The following is a 23,901-nucleotide window of genomic DNA, read 5'->3' as shown; positions in this document are numbered from 1 at the left end:
TCAAAAGAGACAAAATTTCGTAGTATGGATGAATCTCGAAGAATTGCGTTATTACCCGTTGTTAATTTGGTGACTGAATTCAGATCAGTTAAGTCATACTGATGACTCCTTTGTAGTCGAAACAACTTTTCATAAAATAGATGTAACAGAACATGGAAATTGGGATGCAAGACAATAGAACTGCTACCAATTCTCCGATTTTCATTCGGCTTTTGGACGAACGAGCGACGTTTTAACAAGCTAACATTGTATGAAAACCGGATATTTTGGTTTTGAAGAATTTCGGTGGTGACAGACTTACAAATATCTGACGTTATAAGAGTAAAATTTAGCCAATTTATGTTTTACGAAATTAGTGCAAGTTTTAGATTGAATTTTTATCTGTAAAAAAAAAAAATGTGAATAAGAAATTAAAACTATATATTTTCAAGGTCTTCATTTGAAAATTTTTGGGATGCTTCAATAATGTGCCTAGATAATATTTTTCAATTGATAGAGTTGGAATGGGTGTTTGTTTTTAGTTTCTTTATTATTATGTGGATATTATCCGTGCTTGTGATACTTTTTTTGTATGCAGCCATGGCGTTACATGATGGCGGAGGGCGTTTAAAAAGGCTGAAGCAACTATTGAATAGAAATATTCAAATAATCACAAATTTTTTCGGAATAAGGGCGATGTATTCTGACTTCTTCATAAATTATTTTAGTGGCAAATACCCTATATGTTGGTAACAATTAACAAGTTTTTGTTGCGTTAATAAATTTTGTAATCGTATTATTAATTATTTGTGTTTAATGCATAATTTTGTAGCTATAAAAATGGTCAATTGGCTCCTTTATATACTCGCTTATCTGTTTCTAATTATTTACATGTTTATGTTTCGGAGTGGGAAAATTAAAAATTAAAATAAACCCATACTGCGTCATCGTTTTCCACAATTAGAAAGCAACAGTGCATGCATGTTTACGATAACAAGTGATATTATGAACACAAAAAGATCAAAATTGTATTCTTTGCGTGCTCAATTTATTAAAAACAAAAAAATATTTTTGTATTAATTTCTTTTGTTATGCTAGGTGGCACTTTAATTGCTCCTCCAGCTGGTTTCCATGGAACAACATATGCTCCACATGCCACCGGACCTGCAGGACCACCGGGTTCATACAGCTTACAACCTCCAATTCCAGTCCCATTAGCATCGCCGGCCGATGCACGTTTTTATAGACATCCATTAATAATATGGCCGTATCCTAGTCCTCCCGTTTCTCCCACCAATTATTACCCATCAACATTAGGTCCCCATACAGGTCCCATACAATCACCACCAGGTCATCAAGGCCCTATGGTATGTGTATCACATTTTTTCGATATTATGGTCAAATATACACGTTTGTTTTTAAATTTAGTTACCACCGGAATGTATTCCTATACCAGCACCACTTGGACCAATGGGACCTATGACACCGGCTGATGTGGCAGCAGCAATTAATTCTAGGCAAATGGAACATGATAAACATGGTATGGGAGGACACCCTCAACAACATCAAGCATTAATTCCACCCCAAGGAAATGGTGCTTTTCCAACCACAAATTATGTAGAAATATTTATGGCTTAACCGAAAATTTAAATAATGGCACAATATGATTAATTTATTTAGTTTATTCAATTTTTGACTAGTTAAAAAACTATTAGCTTCATTTTTTTAAATTAATTTTGAATCAACAAAGATTACATAAGTCTTCCTTTAATTTTAGCAAAATAATATTATTTTAATTTAATATTATTATGAAAAAGTAGATATTTTCTTTTGGAAAATTTAATCGTCGATTTTAACTTTAATTTTTTCGCCAAAGCCAAAATATCAAAAATTCAATAGTAGACCTTATCACCACAGATAGTTCATAAAACTCCCGCTAGTCGATGAGTAATGTTACAAAAGTTCCAGAGTGCATCCAGAATCGTACTCTACTAGGTGCATTTGGTTTAAATTTTCCAATTGACTAAGAAAAAGCTATTGATGTGATTTTAATCGACTTTTTATATTAAAAAATAAAATGGAAAAGTACAGTAGTTACTTTTAGAAAAAGTCGTAAAAGTGCTAAATTTTGGTACTATTTTTTTGTTTTTATGTGATGATCTGATAATAATAACTTATTAGAATTAACAAATTTAATTTAATTATCATTAATCGTCAACGAATTACATAATAAATTAAAAATTTCCTAAAATTAATTATAAACCATACAATTTTTTTAACTTTTAAGTTTAATTTTTAATTATAAATATATTGACATACGTTTTAGGTTTATACACAAGTTACGAATTTAAAGCAAAATAATAAACAAAAATACGAATAAATAATTTATATTTTAACAGCAAATATTATTAACTGCTGTTCGGAAAGAGTTTGGTGCAGTTAATTCAACGTAGAACAGTTTATTTGAATTAAGTGTACCTACTAAGTTATAGGTCTTCGAAAATTTGAGATTATTTCTAGTTTACTATCGTATCGATCGTTTAATTACAACCATTTATAAAAAGAGTTTGAGAATCCGTAAAATCTTTTAGTTAAAATTTGTAGATTATTTACATATTGGTGGCTGTTTTCTCTTGGTTCCAAAGTCACCTACGAAAAATATCAAGTTTAATCTTCCCCGGAAAATTTTTTAAATTAGAAAGATATAATTTTATTTACGTTTTTAAAATTTTTTTATTTAATTTTCTTATTTGAAAATTTATTGGCAAATCAGTAACGTTTACATGAGAAAGACCTCGTATGTAAATTCATAATGAATTCTAAAAGGTTTTAGGAAATTTCTGTACTTTTTTAAAATAGAGGCTGAATTTTTAAAGCAAGGAAACACAAAAAACTTGATTACGATGATATAATCTTATCCAATCAGTCACAAAACTATTTGATTGGTCTACAGAGGGTATTTCATTAAAGGGTTCAAAGTATATGGCGCTGTCCAATGATCTTATATGTTAAAAACGAATGCTGGGTTTTGTTTTCTGCGATTTAAAACGTGACGATAAATGGTGCTAAATTAAATCGCTTAGCCCTGCACTAATGGTATTTATAAAAGCGGTAAAAGTCATTTAATTGTGCGTAATTATTTCCTTTCAACACCATTAACTAGATCACTTCAAATCGTAAATAACATAACTCTCTAGAAAAGAGATGGGTTTGTGATTTCGACTATCAAATTTAAAAAAAAAATTAATTAGAGCCTGTAAATATGGCATGACGGAGATATTAATTAGAAATGATGGTTGTGAATTGGCTAAAGGAAATATTTTGAATTACGAAATGATTACGGTTGTGAATTAATTTTAAGTATTTTGTAACAGTTTTAGTAATACTAAAAATTAAAAAAAAAAAAAATTACATCTTATTTAAAACATGTGTATTTCCTATGCGCAAAGCTGCCTTTATGTTTCTACCCCTTTTTGAAATACTTTATATGATTCGCGAAATCAGTTTTTAAGAGTGCTTTGTAATGAATTATTATGCAAAAAGGCGCAAATTCGGTGCAACAAATCGAAAATGCTGTTTTAAAAACTTGTTCACAAAAAATTAAACACAATATTTGCTAATGCGCAACCAAGACAATAAAAATATATATGAAACCAAGATAAGCCACAGAGATAACCTGCATAGAAATAACTTACATTAAATTGCACACAAAAGACAAGTCAAACAAGAAGCAACGTATCTCTGTCTGTTGTCTCGGTTGAGCATTGCTAAAATATCATCTTAAAAGTGATAAAATTACTTCAAATATCATCACTATTATTTATTTCTAATAAGCTGAACATGCATAATATATAAAATACTTAAAAACATTATAAATGTATTAAAATAATATTTTGTTTATTTTCTAAAAATAAACTTCAAAATGTTATACTCTTAAATTTTATAAATTATTTTAGCAAAATGTGTTATTGTTATGAAATATTTTATTTAGCAAATTTTATAATTTATTTATGTTAATTATTGAATAATTTTAATATTTTCATATTTTAAAATATAAATAATATATATACAAATTTATATATTACGTTTATACACCAGTTTACAATCTATAACTGATAATTAAACAATTTTAATTAATTATTATTTTAAGATTTAATAGTGTGTACACAAATCAATTTAATTATAAATATATTTTATTTTTTTCGAGATTTAACTCTCATTCGCATAATAAAAAAATGATTATCAATCATTCATTCAGTTATTCTGTCATTGGAATATCTTGCTTGAAGTATTTCTTATTTTTTGTTTTTATTTTCTATGCCATTACGACCTGATAAATTTAAATTTTGAAACTCAACTCTTTTGAGGCTGAGAGATATTGTAGCAACGATTGTTAAATTATGAAAATTAATCAAAATTATTATTTACCGCTTTCAGTAGTTTATTGATAGCAATTGTACTCTTAGGCCGTTCTATGTAGTCGTGTAGACCCTAAATTTTTGTATTGAGCCAAATTTTGAGGCCGAATGGACACTCCGTAAATTCATTTTTTTAAACTATATCATAGTTGATGATTGTTAAATCATGATAAGAAATTTAAAAATTTCAATCATTAAACTGCATAGAAAATACATCCAAAAAACCAGATTTCCGTATTGAAGGTAAAGTGTACAAAATGACTGGATATATCAAATATAACAGAATAATAATTACATTATAAAAAAAATGATTTAAACTTAAATAATTATATTATTATTATATCAGAGATTTATTTATTTCTCAAAATTTTGTATTTGCTCAATAATTATTTATATCGTGTTTAATATATTAATTATATAAACTCTAAATTAATTTTTTTGTCTTTTAATGAACATTTGAACCATTTAATTAACAGTATTGCGAAAGATAAATGCTTTACCATACGATATTAATTATACTATTTCCTAAAAAAGTATCTTAACTACAATTCGTAATAAAAAATCTAATTGAAACAAGTGGGTTGAGATCATAGACTTATATTAAACAATAAGTTTGTGGTTAAAGACGATTTCAATTATTTTATTTATCAAAATAAATGTTACTGTGCTTCTAACGGCTTCCGGTTTACGATGTATTGGTGAACAGGCTAAAGTTATTTAGAGTAACATTCTTCAAAATCAACAAAGCTCTCTATTTGCATTGCAAGATATAGGAACTGTTTAAGTCAGAGAGATGTTTTTACAATTTGCAAAATCATACATAACGCAGTTTTAAAAAAAATTATAGTGAAAAATTAACTAATATAAATTAATCTGGCAGATTCCAGGAATGGTGCTGACTTAAAATGCTGGTGTTCGTGGGTTCGATTCTCACCCAAATTTGTAAATTCATATCATGTATCAGGATTAATGTCACGAATGTTATTTTTACTTAAATGACAAAGTTAAACGCTAGTCACCTCCGTTAGGGAAAAGTAATCTCAAAAATCCATCCTTATTAATCATGGATTATTATAATTTAAAGAGGCAGAAAATTCCCCACTATTGGCCTGAGAAAGTTTTTATTACTGAATAATTTTCGATGATAATACGACTGTTTTGGTTCAAATTAGTTGAATTAGTTGCTAATAAGTGCTGAGCACTTAAAATTTTTTTTAATATAAACAATATTGACATTCAAGAAATGATTTAGTAAATTATATTTATGTAAGAATATTTCTTATATATAATTGTTATATTTTATATTAATTTTAATAATATATAAATATATATAATATAATTAATATTTATTTTATTTGATTTATATAATTGCTGTAATGTATATTTGTGCAATATTTTTTTTTTTCATTTTGTCCCGTTTATGACTGTTAAGATTTTTATTAAAGACCGATATTTTTTTTTTAAGAATATATCTAAAACATTTATTAATTTACATTTTAAACTTTTATTTATAGTCGATTTTTGCAATGTTATTTAGTGATAATAAATATATCAAAATGATATACCTAATAATTTAAAATTTTTATTTTTCTTTAAACCTATAGATAAAATTCTTTTTTACAGATTGCTTTTGCTTATAAAAAAAGTAATAATTTCTTTTTTTCTCTTATAAAACAAATAGTGCAGTAAATACGTAATAAACTACCTAAGATTTTAAAATAATTTTCCCGTCCGGTTTTTCAACGGAATGATTAGTAGAAAATAGTATTTTTTAAGAAAACATACTTTGGAAAAAAATTGGAGTGCAAGTTGTTTAAAAAAATCTGAAAGGTGCGAAAAACAGGTTAATTGCTAAAAATAAAAAAAACGGAAAAAGGATTTTTATAAAAAACAAAAAAATTGAGGGTTGTAGAGGTAAAAAAATGAGACTAGCTAAATTCAAATCTGTTCGAAACTTTACGAGAAACCCGATTTTATTTCGAAAATATCGAGTTTTTCGTCTTTTATTATCTCGACTTTTATGACTCGCAAGACGAATTCTGATCTCAAAGGACCCCGCAATATTAGATAGGAAAATGGCTTTCTGTGCAACTTTTTATAACCCACCCTAATTGGTCTAGACGCTACCCAGTGAACACAACGACGTAAATATAACGTCAAATTGAATCACGCAATGTCATAATTTACGTAATATATCAGTCACAGATAAGTCAGGTTTGACTCATTATGTGACGTAAACATGACGTAAAATTGACATCTATATGACCTAATTGACATTAAAATGATCTAACAATGATATCACAGTGACATCACGTTTAAGTCAAATATCTGACTTAAATATGATTTTTACTTACGTAAGATTTACATAATTCTTACGTTATTAGATTTCACGAGATTGTAATTAAAATGACCTGAAAATGATGTCATAGTGATGTCAAATACCTTACTTAAATATGACTTTTCCTTACGTAAGGTTTACATAATTTTTACGTTTTTCGATGACACGATATTAAAATGTCGGCGATATGCGATGAATTGATCTATTCATTTCCTGTTAGACCATTATTAAAGTTTTTATATTGAATCAGAATGGTTTATTATTCATTGTGGGTTTGATTTTAGCTATACAGCCGAGAAGTCAAAGCAATTCCTACTTAGCGAATAATACACAAAGTTCTAACATACTAGAACGAAGCAGTGATACTCTAGTTGAGATAGGCATATATATATGCATACACAAGAGTATGTAGCACATATAAAAAACATTTAAATATAACGAGTTTAATATAATAAAAAAAGTTAAAACGAGACACTCTCTGCTCGGAGTAAGATTATCCATTGCTAATCAAAAGATTAGAAATTATCATTTACTTCAAAAATGTTTGTAAAAATGCTCTTAAAAATTAAAAAATAGTCTTATTTAAATTAGATTAATGTACATTTTTAAGAATTGTCGATTCAATTTTTTTTGTGTTCATTAGTCACACATGTGAATGAATGTGACATCTGATTAATATTATACAGATATATTTCATTATATATTAATCGGGGTTGCCGTGAAAACAGTTATATAACACGTGAAAACAAACAATTGACTAAATTAATTGTTGAAAAACCCTTAATAGACAGTGTTGATTACGCAATCTTCACCCACACATCCATACATATCACAAACACACATAACTGATAGTCCCTTATAATACATACTATCTAATTTGCACCTAATTTCAACCCTCACGTCACGGATAAACAGTGATGTTTACGAAAAAATGTTTCAAACAAAAGTTGTTTATAAGGAACATTTTTTACATTTAAATTTTTGTTCTATTTCGAACGATTTATAAGATAGGTCCTACGGACCCTAGACCACATTGTTCTATGTTGCTCATTTACGAATTTCGCCTCCCTTTTTACGCCCTGAACAAGCTATACAAATTTCCTTGATATTTCTTTTCGTTTTTGAGTAATTGTGTCGACAGGCGTACTGACAGGCAGATGAACGTACGCGGACAGACAACCGAAAATGGACTAATTAGGTGACTATATGAACACTTATACCAATATTTTGTTTGTAGCATCCATATTTTTAAGCGTTACAAACTTGGGACTAAACCTAGTATGCATTGATATTTTTTATATATACATGGTATAAAAATCGTTGTTCTTATACAAATGCTTACAAAATACCCCTAGTTAGAGCATCTGTAATGATTAGATTATTTTAATTGTTTGCCAAAATAGGGTATTATTGTTAGCCAAAAATAAATCATAAAATTTGAAAAAAGTTAAAATTTATGAAAAATATACTCTAATATTCTGATTTCGAGTCATAAAAGCACATTTTTCTTTTACAATATCAAAATTAAAAATCGTAATTTTTAACCTGTATATCACGTGACCTAAAACGTGGGTAAGCTCTGCTGTGATGTCATAGAGGTATGAGCCATAGACCATCAATTAGTTCAGTGTAGACAGCTGGGTATAATATATCCATAGATAATAAGTATTTATATATATTATAATCACATGTCTATGAATATATCTGTCAAACTTATTTGTGTTATTTCGTATAGTGATACCCATATTACGTCATCAAATTGGATGCCCGCGTTTTCAAAAGCAAAATCAACATTTTGAAGTACTTTTTAAAAAATAATGGAATACCCTATAATTATTTTATGTTTTATTTCTTTCATCCTCTGAATAATTCCAAAATAGGATTGCACATAGTTAACAAATCGTTTAATTTTAATGTTATGAACTCGGCCAATTAATAATAAGTCTTAGCCAAGGAAGATGGCAGCAAACAGCAATTCACTATTGCGAAATATTTATGGTTTGAAGACGGTTTCATATTTTTTTACATAGATGGCAAATTTGACATATGTCGTTCTCTAATGTCGAAAAAGTAAAAATAAACACATGTGATTTTTTGAAAAGTTTAAAAAAAACATATTTAATTAAGCACTAATTCACAAAAATGGTATGTTATTCAAAATTTAGTTTTCAGATTTTTATATAATTTTCATATATACTTGGTAGAATTTGCTGATTATTCACTTAACCAAAAATTTCATTTTTAGCCAAAAGCCAGGAAGTTTATTGATAAAAAACATGCTGTAACATTTCATCTTGTACATAGAAGTCAACAAGATCCCCTAGCTGCTGATGAAGATGCTCCTCAGCATGTGCTTCTTCAAGCTATAGAAAAAAAGAAAAAGGTAAATAATTGCTTGGTAATAAATTGAAAAACGTTCTCAATTTACTTGATTCATCTTTGTAGGTTGATGTTAAAAAACAACGTGAAGAACTGCATAAATTTGGTATATATTACGATGATGATTACGATTATTTGCAACATTTGCGTGAAGCAAGCGATCAACAGGTTAGTTGGGAACAGGCTCCAGCAAAAGAAGAAAAGCCTAGAACCAAGTTAAACGAAGATGCACAAATAGAAAGAATTAATAAATTAAATCTTCCAAAAAATGTTTTTGCCTCAGAGAAAGAAGAAAAAGTTGGATTACTTAACAAAGCTGCTCCACAAGGGTTAAATCTTAATTTAGATCCTGATATTGTTGAGGCTATGGATGAAGATTTTGATTTTGATGATCCAGATAATCAACTTGAGGATAATTTTATCGAATTAGCAAATGCTGTAAATTCTGATGAAGATGAAATGGATGACGAAGATGTTTCATCAGATATGGGTGGTTATTCCTCTGAAGAACAAGATGAAGTACCGAGTTTAAATGGATCCGAACACACTTTTGATCATGAAGAAACAAAATCCAGATTTACTGAATATTCGATGTCCAGTTCTGTGATGCGTCGTAATAATCAATTAACATTAGTCGACGAGCGTTTTGAAAAAATGTTTGCTGACTATGACGATAATGAAATTGGTGCTTTAGATACTGATGAAATTGAAGGATTCGTTGATCCAAATTCGGACTTACTTATGCAATGCGCTGATGAATTCGAAAAAATGAAGGCCAGGAAACAATTAGAAAATGATGCTATACAACTTCGAGCTAAATTGCTCTTAGAAGAACCACCGTCAGATGAAGAGAAAGAAGAATTAAGAAATTTAGATATTACAGAAAAACCAGAAGCGAAATGGGATTGTGAAAGTATTTTATCAACTTATTCGAATTTGTATAACCATCCAAAATTAATTTCTGAACCGAAAGGCGAGAGAAAAATTCGGATTAATCTTAAAACAGGAATACCGATGAATGTATTAAACAATTCGAATAAATTAACAGCTAAAGCTCTAGCCCAGTTTGATTTAGAACAGAATAAATCATTCCCAAAAGGGCCACAATCGTGTGCGGAATCAGTTTTGTCACGATTGAGTGTTTTATCTATACGAAATAAGGATGAATCCCCAGAAGAAAAGAAAAATCGAAAACATTTACTCAAAGAATATCGCCGTGAACGTAGATTAGAAAAGAAAGCAAATGCTGAAGCTTTCAAAGAAGAGAAAAAGAGACAAGAAAAAATTTTATTGAATAATAAAAATAATGTTCAAGGAATAAAATAAATATTTGTTTATGTAGCATTTTATATAATTTATAGTTGTTTAAAATTAAATTTATTGATTTTTCAAATGAGTTATTGTTTTATGCAATTTGCGCCATCCCCTGTTTAATACGCGCATTTTATTCTTGTGATTTGAGCATGAGGTAGCTGAATAATAGTATTATTGATCTTGCCATCTTAAATTCAGACTTCGGATATAAATTTTCTATTCTGTAAACAACTTTTTGTCGGTAATATAGAAAGCGAAGGTTATCCAAAAGAAAACATAAAACTTAATAAATTATCTCCTAAAAGTATTGATAAGTTTTAAATCAATCTGATGAATAATAATTAAATTTTGTTAAGATATGATAATATAAAAAGACAGAAAACTTTTCTTAAAGAATTGATTTAAAATTATAACTTCTAGGTTATTGTAGCCCTTGATTTGAAATTTTTATGGTACAATCGGTAAAATAAATTAAGGTATTACAAAATACTGCCGTACCAACAAAATCATTGTCACCGAATGTTGTAAGACGCTTGTCGGTAAGTGTATATTTTAATAGTGTTTTTACTAGTGAAAGTGTTTAAAAAAATTTAATAAAACTAGTTTTGATTAATTAATAATTAGTGAACTTAAATTAATTAAATAGTTTATTTGGAAAAATCTAAAACAGTTGATTATTAATTATAGCTCCTCTATTAGCTATGAAAATGATGGCCATCTTGCTTCAATTTTAGTGTCGGTAATAGCAGTCTCTTTCACCTATTTAGCATATCTTCAAACCATCATATTCATTTTAATATCTTTTATCTCATGTTTTGTTATACATATCAATTGTCACAACAAAGATAAAATCATATAGAACTGGAGAGATAAGTAAGCAGTAATAATACTTTTGAAACATAGATCGGGATCGGAAACCATTAGCGCGTCTTATTGTCAATTCTATTCGTTTATAAATATTAACTTAGCATGTAGTTTTTAATTTTTTTTCAAATTTTAGATGTATTTTAAATTGATTATTTTCGTGTTCGAAATATTATTTTAAATGATCGTTTGTGTCGATTTTTTAGTTTTAGGTAAAATAAGTGTATCTGTACTAAAGTTGCTAGAATATTACCACATTTTGTGTTTTACTAATGTTTTATTTTTGTGAAACTTGTGATTTTTAGAAACAATTGAATCTATATATTTTTAATATTTGTTCTTAATCACGGATTATAATGTCGGAGGTTGTTTATCCACCGGGTTGTAGACCCGTTACCGAAGATTTAGGTCCTGATGAAATGATACGCCGGTTGAAGGTATTTATAACTTACTAATGTTTTTTTTGGATATATATGCTAATTTTGTGGTTCTTTTAGACATTAGCACATACTTTACAAGCTATGGGTCAGGATGAAGGTGCTTACCAACAATATATCCCCTTAGCATTACATTTAGCTGAAGATCATTTTTTACATCATCCTTCTAAAGATGTTCAATTGCTAATTGCATGTTGTATTGCTGATGTATTACGAGTATACGCTCCTGAGGCACCGTACAAAGATTCCGAACAAGTTAAGGTACTTAAAAAAATTTTCCCATCCGTTATTTTCTTTACAGGTTACTATTAAGTCCAAGTAGCATGTAATTCATGTTAAAATTCATCCAGTTAATGAGTTAGGTGAACCCCTCGGATAATAATCTACTAATTATTGGGGAGAAACTTTTACTTAAGGTCCTGATTTTATTTTGATATTTGATAATTTACTAGAACTAGTTTATTGTAAAATACATTTAGGTATATTTTGTCGATGCTGAATTTTTATACACTTTGCTATATAAGAATATTCTAAGTTTACTGATGTCAAGTTTTTACTCCGTTGAAATATACGAGAGCTTCCAAAATTGACGCAGTGCAAAATTGTTTTAAAAATTTAACATAAAGTGCCAATAAAAAGTTTTCTGTTACCTCACATACATTATTTGTATAAGTATGGACGAATTTTGTGTAATTTAACAATCTTTACATGTCTGATAAAACCTAATTACAAGACTTACCCATTGTATAGAATGGGCGCAAAATGAACGCCAGTTTGAATCCTTAGTAGTTAACTTTTATTTAGTCATGGTTATGATACCTAATTATTTTGAACTAGTTAAACTACTTAACTAACTTGTAAATAGTTGGCTATTTGTAAAGTAGCAACTTTCGTAAAATTGTACATTTGCGGATATTATTTTTTAATTGGAAGTTTTTTTTTCTGGTGTATTAACACGAGAAATTCGCCAATAAGACTTCTTGAAAGAAACAGTATGTACTCGATAATCAAGAAGGTGTCATGTTTGCCAAATATTTGCAGTACGATTGGCAATCCATACACTGACATATTAACGGTATTCTTGATCAAACGCGGATTAAACTAGTGAATAGTTTGTTCGCCCCCATTCACAATTGTTAATTGTACCATTAAAAAAATGAAAAAATTTAACTAAAAAGGACCCTCCACAATTAGATAGGAAAACGGCTATCTGTGAAACTTTTTCAAACGGCCCCCACAATGTTCTTCGGATTGTTCTGGTTAAAAGCTTGGCCACGATTTTTAACCGGTAGTTTTCGAGCAATGGGCGATAAAAATACACATATATTATAGTTATAGTATATGACTACCGTTTTAATAATGATATGTGGTACAACACACCAACTAACAAGACAACATAACATAATACAACTATACACAAACACGGTAGTCATATACTATAACTATAATGTGTGTGTAACTTGATAGTCCGTAGCTTGAAAACTAACCGTTAAAAAAATTTGTGGTCGTGAGAGCTTTTAATCAGAACGATCCGAAGAACGTTTTGGGGGCAGTTTGAAAAACATTTACAGAAATCCTCCTTTAAAAGGAAGGTCCTTTATAAAGAATGCAAAACATTCATTTGGTGCCTTCCTGCAATAAAACTCTGATTTAATTAAAATCTTGGTATTAAAAAATTTATATCAAATTTGGCTTGTGTATTTGATAATTTTAAGTATTTAAAAAATGTTTTATTTCTATCGTTTTAGACAATATTTTTGTTCCTAATTAAACAATTAGCTGGTTTGAAAGATCCTAAAGATGCTGCATTTAAAAGATATTTCTACTTATTAGAGAATTTGGCTTATGTAAAATCGTTTAACATGTGCTTTGAATTAGAAGAGTGTCAAGAAATTTTCTGCACCTTGTTTCAATTAATGTTTAAAATTGTTAAGTGAGTATCATTTTATAGTTGGAGCTCCGAAAACACACTACGTTCGATCTAATACAGTATTGTCATAGATAAAAAATTGTGAAAATTAACAATTTATAAGATCTATTAATTTACATCGAGTAAAATTCAGCTTGGAGAATAGAGAGGAGGATAAAATCAACAAGAAACTGTTTCCAAAAAAGATTTTTAGAACTTTCACTTATCTATCACGAATTGAGCGAACGTAGAGTGTTTTTGAAATTAAATGAATTTTTAAAATTTGAGAAAAAATGAAATGTTTTTCTTTTGTATTTTTTAGTGATGAACATTCAGGTAAAGTGAAATCATTTATGTTAGAAGTACTGTGTCCATTAATAACTGAAAGTGATTTAGTCTCCAATGATTTGTTGGATATTATTTTAATGAATATTGTTGATCCAAATAAAACACAACGTAAAAATGCTTACCTGTTAGCCAAAGAATTGATTATTAAAACATGCGATACTTTAGAGCAATACATTCAAGGGGTAAGTTGATTATAATTAATTTTGTTAGTTAAATAAGTGGTACAAAAAATCCTGAGACTGTGACGACTTTAATCAGTCTATACATATTATTTTTTGTTAAACTTTCATACATTACCTGTCAAATTTAGATGAAATCATGATTGGATCTCGAAATATTGAAGTATTAGTGATTCTACTTTATATCTGCGAAAGCTAGAGGTCCGGACTTCTTTTCTTGGTTAATATGTAATTTTTTTAAAAATTTGCTGGATCAGGTGTTAAAATATCTGATTTTACCTTTTAAAAAATAACATCTTTATTGGATTTATATCTTCCTTAAGGTTGTTTTTAACCTGCATTCTAAAAACAAAACTAACGAAACGTTATTTGTAAACTAAACGTATACTAAGTTAACAAATAATCGTAGGTCTCGGAATCCATTTTATAAAAGTAGAAAACAAAAATACAAACAATGAATCTTTTCTGTTTACAGTTTTTTAATCAAGTACTAATTCTTGGAAAAGAAGAGAAAAAACTATCTATAAGCGATAAAGTATACGATTTACTTTATGAATTAAATCACATATGCCCGTCGGTGTTGGTTAGCGTTTTACCACAATTAGAATGTAAACTAAAAAGTCCTCATGAAAGTGAACGTCTTGGTGCTGTGTCATTATTAGCTAGAATGTTCTCAGAAAAAGAATCAACATTAGCTAAACATCATACACAATTATGGAGAGCATTTCTCGGACGTTATAATGATATATCAGTACCAATTCGTATTAAATGCGTACAATATTCAATGCATTTCTTAATAAATCATCCAGAATTACGACGTGATATCACGGAAACTTTAAAATTACGTCAACATGATGCTGAAGAGAATGTTCGTTATGAAGTTGTTATGGCAATTGTTACTACAGCAAAAAAAGATTTTGAAGTTGTTTCAGATTCAGAGGATTTATTGGAATTTGTTAAAGAACGTACTTTGGATAAAAAGGTAAGAATTTATCTAATAAAATTTTTTTAAATTTTCATTTTGGTTATCCTGTTGCTTTTCTGTAAGAAAAGCTTTATAGATGGGTAAAGAATTTAATACTATTATATCGTTTGGTCAATGGGAAAAGATAACTAAGATTAAATAATAATTTTGGAATAAAAGTCATATTAATGAATACCCTATTAGGTCAATTTTGTAAGAAAGTGGTGTTACTACAAACCCTCCATGTTCGATTTAATCGGGTATTGTAGCTATATTTAGCAGCTCTATATAATTCGTTAATATCTAGTTTAAAATTCAAATTCATGATAAATTTTTCTAAATCTAAATATTTGAAGAGTAAAAAAATTAAAAATAATATTCATGTCAAATTCATTGTACTAGCAGAAGAAGCTTAAAATGACAAAATTAAGTAATATACCTTAAATAAAAAATTATAAAAGTGTGCTGCATTTCCCATAGCGCCATAATATTTTTAATAACACACGAAGATATTTTGTAGTTAACATAAACCCAAATATAGACATACTGTGGGAGCTTAAAAAAAATTTGAGACTTAGGCGGGTCATATTTACCATAGCCGGAATCCTCGATTTAATAACCCAAATATACACATACTGTGGGAGTTTAAAAAAAAATTGAGAGCGTGTCATATATACCAAAGCCGCAATCCTCGATTTAATAAAAAATGAATCTATTATCCAAGGAAAATTCAGATATTTGGTTGTACACAGGAGTATCCATATTTTGTTTTTAAATAAATTTTTTGTGTCAATTGATTGAAACTGCTAATATTCGTCTGTTTTTGTTTATATTTTAGTTTAAAATACGTAAAGAAGCAATGTCTGGTTTGGCAATGATTTATAAAAAACATCTGAATGATTCAGACGTACCACAAGCAACAAAAAAAGCTGTAACATGGATTAAAGATAAAATTTTACATGGTTATTATATGACTGGAATGGAAGATCGTTTATTAGTTGAACGCTTATTAAACACATGTTTAGTTCCTTATCTCTTGCCACCACAAGAACGTATGAAAAAATTGTATCATTTATTGGGTACAATTGATGATCATGCAACAAAAGCCTTTGTTGAATTACAAAAACACCAATTAGCGTAAGTTAAAATATTTTTATTTTATTTTTTTTATATAATTAAGAATTACGTTATCCGAAGTTCACGTTTCTTTGATGTTTAAAAGTTCTTTAATAGGAACTTGGCATATTAGAATTTAATTATAAACACAGTCATTATTTCATTAACAGTTTATACAACTAGTGTAGAAAGTGAGGGTTTTCTGATAAGTTATGAAAATACAAGAGCTGATACTTATTGTGTTAAAATGAATATGAGTGTATTAATCAATATAAGAGCCGACAGGTTCCAGCTAAACCAACAACTCGAGTTTGATATTTAAATATTAATTTATTTTTAACTTATTGATTGTACCTTAAGAATATTTAAAGAAACGGAGCTTACCATTTTGAAAATATACCTTCCATATGGCCTGGAATATATGAATCCTATTAGAAAATTTTTGAGGAATAATCATCCATTATACTATTTTTAATTGAGCTTTAAAAATTAGGGTTCGTCGATGTGTTATGGAATGGTTAGAACTGCATAAACGTGCACAAACTGTAACCGTCCAACAGGAGCTTGCTGCAAAAGTTCAACAACTAAGCAGATTTCTTCCAGAACCAGTAAAAGCACATGAATTTTTACAAAAATTTAGTTCACATATGCGTCGTGATCAATCACTTATGGAGGGAATGGAAACAATTGTCCGTCCAAATGTTAGTTGTAAAGAGTGTGCGGATACTACTGCCCTTGTCTTGAAAAAATTAGGACAGCCTGTAATGACAAATTTATATTATAATACCGTAAAAATGTTACTTGAACGCGTTTCATCCGTTATGGTAGATCATTTATCAATTAAAGTACTAGTGGATTATGTGGAAGATTGTCTTCGCGGTGGCAACACTATTGAAGAAGTTGCATTAAATCCAGCGACAGCCGGTGACCGTGGTTTAAAGCTTTTGGTAATGCTTTCATTCGTTTTTCCATCACATTTTCAACACGCTGATGTTATTTCACATTTAATACAACTTTTGGAAATGGAAGATGAAAATGTTGCACCGTTAGTGTTATCGGTTTTAACATTTCTCGGAAAATATAAACCATTATGTAAGTTTTAGAGATCCAAAATTTATAATACAAGTGTTAATCGATACTGTATATAAAAATTTTGCTTTAAATCATGTTTAATTTTTTTATTATTTAATTTAAAATTGGTTTTCTTTTATAGCTGAAGTTTGCCCTGGTTTAATGCAAGATCTTGCACCGATTTGCAAAAACTTTGCTGTAACCGGTACACCGAAACAAGCAAAAGGTGCAATTCGTTGCATATATGTAAATATGCCCGATATGCATGATAGCATTTTTCCTGGTATTTTGGATGAAATTAAAAAACATTTGGATCAAAAGAATGAACATTATCGCACTGCCATTGTTTCATTAGGACATATCGCCTTTAATGAACCTGACAAATATCAATTACAAATTAAAAATATTGTTTCAAGAAAGGTAAGTTTATAAATTCTTTCTCTTGCTTTTTTATTTAATTTTCATTCTGTTTAAATAAAATCAAAATTAACTACAATTTGTTTTTTATTAGATTGTTAAAGACTTGCTTGTGAAAGAAACTGCCGATGATCGAGAACCAGCTAATTTGGATGATGATTGGTGTGCGGAGCACGAATTACCTGAAGATACATTATGTAAAGTTGAGGCAATGAAAATGATGGCTCGGTGGTTACTGGGTCTAAAAACTGACAACATGAGTGCCCAAAAAACGTTCAGAATGTTGAATGCATTTATTATTCATAAAGGTAATTTTTTAATTTTCCTTCGATATAATTTTCAACTATTGAATCAATTTAATTTTCAAAAAAAATGTTTCTACCAAAAAGACTTCTATAAGAAACTTTCTAACGTAAAGTGATTTTTTATTTCTTAATCACGTATAAAACTTGACATGATTCTGGAATTAAGTTATTATAATCTTGATTTAATTATTTTCTAGTTGTTTTTAACAAAATGTTTAAAGGCATACTAAAAATGTACATAAAATCAAAATAAATGGCTTTTCCTTGCAAATTTAGTGGGAATAAAATAAGATACGCTATGTGAAACATTTTATCCTTTTTACGATATGTTTCAAATAACAACAAGCGGAAATAGAGGGGATGTAGCTCAGTGGTAGAGCGTTCGCTTTGCATGTGAAAGGCCCGGGGTTCGATCCCCCGCATCTCCAAATTAAAATTTTTTTTGATTTATTAGTTTATAATAAAAAAATACTTATTTAGAGACAAGCTTTTATTGTTCTAAAAAGGAGAAAATAATTTTTCTTATGGGCTTCAACTTAAAATATCAAAGATGATTCGAAGCGCTTCAAGCTTTTAAAAATAGTAAGGTATGAGTCACCCATAAGAAAATTAATTTTCTATTTTTAAGTACAATAAAAGTTTGCCTCTAAAAAGTATTTTTATACTATGTATATATGAAATATATCAAGGTATACTAAGTTTAGTCCCAAATTTTTAACGCTTAAAAATATTGATGAACAAAATTTTGGTATTGATGTTGATTGAAATCTTTTTCCGATTGTCCTTTTGTCTGTTCGTCTGTCTGTATGTAAACGCAATAACTCCAAAAACAAAAAGAGATATCATGCTGAAATTTTTATAGCGTGGTTAGGGCGTAAAAAGTGAGGTCGAGTTTGTAAATGAGCAACATAGGTCAAGGACTTGGATCCGTAAGACTCATCTTGTAAACCGTTAGTGATAGAACAAAATATATAAAAAATGTTCTTTATATAAAAATATACAACTTTTGTTTAAAACATTATTTCGTAAACATTATTGTTTACCATTGAAGGTGCTAATTAAAATACGTTACATATATTATGTATGTGTTTGTTTGTTTACCTTTCTTTACTTACATGACGTAAAAAGACAAACGAATGTGTAATCAACACTGAATATACATGGGATTTCAACAGTTAACTCATTCAATGTTTGGTTTTACTTGTTGCTTATATTTTTTATTTAAAACTAAAAAACGTATGTATATCGAATATTGAAGAAACGATGGGAAAATCAGGCCATACTTGCCATAAATTGCATTGTCACGTGAACCAAATGTGTGTGCCAAATTTCAGCCCGATAGCTTCGGTAAAAGTGGGTGAAATATTGATTTCAAAATTCCAGGAAATACATACAATTGAAGTTAAATAAAAAATAATTTTATTTCATAATGTTAAATTACAAAACTTTTAAACGCGGACATATAAAACTTCTCTGTAGATCAATATAATTTCTTCATCAATCGACTTCGGTCACAAAATTGGCTGTTGAACATAACTTCTTTGTTCTATTCTAGAGAAATTTGGTCAGATTATAAACTATAGTAAATATTATCCAGAGCTTTACTTGCTATAAATAAAACTTTATTTTCTGGAAAAATTCGAAGTTCTTTTTTAATTAGAATTTCATGAACTGTATTGTCGACTGGGACTCTGTATATGTAATAATTTTCGTATGTAAGTGTGTGTCGTGTGATCTGCTAGACGTGATTTTTTTTGAAACATCTTTTTTTTATGTTATATAATTAAAAGAAAAAATATTGAAAATTAACTTTTTTAATTAAAATTTTTGTTTCCATATAGGTGACCTTTTACAATCAGGTAAATTAACACGTGCGGAAATGTCATGGTTACGTTTAACTGCCGGCTGTGCAATGCTTAAAATATGTGAACAAAAAGGTGTTGGTGATCAATTTACGGCAGAACAATTTTATAATTTATCGCAATTAATGACGGATGAAGTGAAACAAGTGCGTGAATATATTGCAACAAAATTACATAAAGGATTGGGTCGTGGTATACCAAATAAGTGTCTTCCATTAGACTTTATGGGTTTTTATGCTTTGTGTGGTGCTGAACCAGATTCAAAATTACGACAAACCTTACAAAATTATGTTCAACTTGATATCAATAAACGTAGGGAATATGTAAAAACTTTAACAATTAATGCGGCACAAGGTACGTTCCACGATTTTATGAAATTTAATTTTTTTTTTAAAAAAAAGTCTAGGTTCTAATCAATTTTTTTCCATTGTCTCTGAAAGCTCCCAGCATGTCCCGTCTTTTCCTAGCTCCTTCTAAGGAACTCCTTAAGATTCTTACAGGTAATTGTTCCTTTTAAGAATCCTTCAGGTAATTATTTATTCCTTCATAATCCTTTGTTTAAACCAATAATGTAATAATATAAACTAAAATAACTAATACTTATTTTAGTTTATATTATTACATTAATGGTTTAAACAAAGGATTATGAAGGAATAAATAATTACCTAAAGGATTCTTAAAAGGAGCAATTACCTGTTTTTTGTAATATTAAGGTTGTTCGGCTCGCAGAGCAATGTTTACAACCTGTCCCTAAAGTCTTTAGCTACCTTTAAAAATCAAAAACTTATACTCAAATGAAAACTTATGCTTTAAGGAGATGCTTTTTCATATGTTAGGCTCTTTTTTTCAAAATATCCTTTAATAAGACATATTAGATTTCAGTCCTGTTTGGAATCGCAACAAATGATTTTTGCTCAAAGAGTCGGTGTCAAAATAGCTAAGGACTTTCGGAACAGACTGTATAATATAAACATCTGAACTTAATATATTTATTGCATATCAAAAATATTTTACAGGTGAAAAGGCTATAAATCAATTACCACATATTTTACCCGACTATATGTTAGTATTTGCTGTACCAATACTAGCACACGATCCAAATTTTACACGTTTTGATGACGCCGAACAATTAAATAGAGTACGCCAGTGCCTTTGGTTTATTTTAGAGCCCCTAATTACTAAAAATGATTTTTATTGTTATGGTTTCTATAAAAATTTAATTGAACGAATGAAAAATCACAAAGATGCTATTAATTATGATGATGACGCAATGAATTATGTAAGTAAAAACTATCTGTGTGTTCTAAAGAATAACTGGATGCTACATATTTATTTATATGGTATCTTGTGATTTTGCAACATCCAGTTATATTGTAACGCACTGTTTTTGGTTTTTAATTTACTTGTTTATTCTAATGCTAACAAATTTGCTATTTTTAGAAACTTTGGGCAATATGTGATTTAGCAATGGGTATAATTTTATCAAAAACAACAAACTATGATTTAAAAGAAGCGCCAGCGGAAGCAAGAATACCCACAATGTATTTCCAACCTCAACCAAATTTCTTTGTCAATACACGAATATTTTTACCACCAGAATTACAGTATCAACCTGTTAAGAAAACAGGTATTACATTAGCAATGGTAGCCGCTGAGCGTGAAGCGAAGAAAACCAAAAAGACCCTCAATAAAATTACTCAGGAAGCATGCGGACCTCTAGGAACAGATGTAAAGGTGAGCTAGTAAATATTTTTTATTTTGATAGCAAATTTTATTACTCTTGTCTTTTTTATTTCTTCTCATGTCTGAAATTAGAAAAGAGGAAATGGAATTGATGCACAGGTAATTTATATTAATATATTTTCAAGAAATTAAGTATCTATAGATTTTATAGATAAAGATTTTTTTTATATCAATTTTCTATTTATAATTTCAATGTCTCGTAGAAACTATTCAAAGTATGAAATAATATCTTATTTCCGGTGTGGAAGTTTGAATTGGAAAATAAAATCCTTAACTAATATAAAGCATAAGTTTAGCACCATTTTAAGTTCTTAAATTTTCGATAACACCCTTGTTTATTAAGAAGTAGAAGTACAAAATCGAAATCTTATTATAATTAGGTTTAATAGTAAGTTTTTTAAGAGAAAACAATATACGGTAGATGAAAAGAGATGTCTAGTGATGCCCCATATCTCAGATTTTGTACTACATGGAACTACCCACGTGAGATCAATAACCATCGTTATATAATCATGGTGAAGTTTAAGCTTTTTAAGAACTTCAAACATAAGTCATCATCACGAGTTTGTTAGTCTAATTCTGGTTTACAACTTTATCAATCGATTAATTCGACTCTCAGCACAGCTCCTGTCAACAACAAATTTTTGAACCTGTTTTACTCACTAAATTTGATTTCAAATTATTAGTACAACTAATAAGTCAGGATGCATACGAAAAGTGAGGAAACAGCACCGACTTTAATGAAACTTTTTGTAACGTGTTTATAGGACCCCAAGGAACACTCAACCAACTTAACCTAATTAGAAGGGGGCATAGGGCTCCATCGGGGGGCATTTGTATTATTTTGGCTTATAATTGTCATCTAGTAGGTATTTTTGGTCGCTGAAGACGATTCCGATGTTAGATTACACGAATTATGTCACGTATTCTAAAAATGGTGCCATTTTTTACCCAAAATTCAACTTTTGACACAAAACGAAAAACTAAGTATTTACCGTCCAAACTGTTATCTGAAAGATATTTTCGTCGCTGATTACCAATCTGATGTTAGATTAACGAATTCTGTCACGTATTCCAAAAATCGAGCCATTTTCAGCAAAGATTTTCACTTTTTTAGTACAAAAACGGCAAACTAAGTATTTGTCGTCAAAACTGTGTTCTATGAGATATTTTTGGCCGCTGCTTACGAATCTGATGCCAGAGAATGTCACGTATTCCGAAAACCGTGACATTTTTTGACAAGAATTTCACTTTTTTGGCATAAAAACGGCAAACTAAGTATTTATCGTCCAAACTTTGCTCTGTTTTAGAAATTTTTGTCCGCTGATTACGAATCCGATGTTCGATTACACGGATTGATATCTTCCGAAAATCGTGTCATTTTTTACTCTTAGTTTACGGTTTTAATGCCAAAAAAATGAAATTCTGAACCAAAAACGGCACGATTTTCGGAAGTTGTGACAGAATCCGTGTAATCTGAAATTGAATACATAGTCCGCAACCAAAAATAGAACAAAGAACAAAGCTGGTTTGGACGATAAGTATTTAATTTGCTTTCACTTTTTTCCAGCTTTCACTTTTTTCATATTCACTTTTTTCCAGCTTATTTATTGTGTTTCAATTTGAGAATTAATGAAATTTAAAGATTAATTATATTATTATGTTTGTGTAAGAGGCTAGACTAATCAAAAATAATAATATTTGCATTCAATTACAGCCTTCAGAAGCATCGGATACACAGATTCAATTACCTGGTTTAGTTGAAGATAACGGTGAACCTCCATCAAAGCGAGCACATCGAGAATCATCAAAAATTCGAATGGACTAAATGATGAATTCAGTTAAAACACTATTTAAATTGTGATTTTTATTTATACTTCAGAGAGTTTGACAAAAGTATGGTTTAGGAGGACAAATGATACGGCATATTTTTCCCCTATCTAATAAAATTTGTAATTTGTTAAGAATTTGATCGGACTCTAGGGGAAGAAAGCTACGTTACTAATATTGTATATGAAGGTGGTAAGATTATGTTATACCATAAACAGTTGCGTTATAACTCGAAAGTAAAAAAAAATGCGCATATTTATGTTTGATTATTTCCCTACCTTTTTGGTTTACAATTTTGTTAAGACTTAAAATTTATTTTTCCTAATTAATTTTATAATTTTTTTGTATATACTTATAGTTTAAATAATTATTATTATTGATAGTTTAGAATTAGTTAAATTCGTCTGCTTTTTAAGTTATTCGACAAT

General features: G+C 28.9%; 3 protein-coding genes and 1 non-coding gene across 4 annotated transcripts in view; all 4 read left to right on the top strand.

Moving 5' to 3' along the window:
* Nucleotides 1-1,634, top strand: part of LOC123297399 (RNA-binding protein fusilli) — a 92,188-nt gene extending 90,554 nt beyond the window's left edge. The window contains exons 10-11 of the mRNA XM_044879087.1: nucleotides 1,078-1,346; nucleotides 1,408-1,634. Of these exons, the coding sequence (XP_044735022.1) occupies nucleotides 1,078-1,346; nucleotides 1,408-1,617 (479 nt within the window). The 3' untranslated portion in view covers nucleotides 1,618-1,634. The remainder of the gene's footprint in view (nucleotides 1-1,077; nucleotides 1,347-1,407) is intronic.
* Nucleotides 1,635-8,806: 7,172 nt separating this feature from the next.
* On the top strand, nucleotides 8,807-10,425 carry LOC123304957 (protein LTV1 homolog; the record flags this gene model as incomplete). The annotated part of the gene is made up of 3 exons (XM_044886524.1): nucleotides 8,807-8,880; nucleotides 8,981-9,118; nucleotides 9,181-10,425. Coding segments are annotated over exons 1-3 (1,386 nt in total), but the record flags the coding sequence as incomplete, so codon positions are not given.
* Nucleotides 10,426-10,945: 520 nt separating this feature from the next.
* On the top strand, nucleotides 10,946-23,728 carry LOC123306090 (sister chromatid cohesion protein PDS5 homolog B). Its single transcript, XM_044887965.1, has 15 exons — nucleotides 10,946-10,967; nucleotides 11,598-11,729; nucleotides 11,790-11,990; nucleotides 13,478-13,662; nucleotides 13,961-14,168; nucleotides 14,641-15,147; nucleotides 15,968-16,266; nucleotides 16,739-17,337; nucleotides 17,459-17,736; nucleotides 17,828-18,041; nucleotides 19,880-20,254; nucleotides 20,917-21,179; nucleotides 21,341-21,634; nucleotides 21,716-21,742; nucleotides 23,361-23,728. Exons 2-15 carry the CDS (start codon nucleotides 11,649-11,651, stop codon nucleotides 23,469-23,471), a joined length of 3,642 nt encoding a protein of 1,213 aa, XP_044743900.1. The 5' UTR covers nucleotides 10,946-10,967; nucleotides 11,598-11,648; the 3' UTR covers nucleotides 23,472-23,728.
* Trnaa-ugc lies at nucleotides 18,395-18,466 on the top strand. Its single transcript has one exon. It is a non-coding gene; the product is annotated as a tRNA-Ala (tRNA).
* Nucleotides 23,729-23,901: the final 173 nt, after the last annotated feature.

This window comes from Chrysoperla carnea, chromosome 1 (assembly GCF_905475395.1).
Source record: "Chrysoperla carnea chromosome 1, inChrCarn1.1, whole genome shotgun sequence".
NCBI lineage: Eukaryota > Metazoa > Arthropoda > Insecta > Neuroptera > Chrysopidae > Chrysoperla > Chrysoperla carnea.
This window is presented reverse-complemented; position numbering and strand designations above follow the sequence as displayed.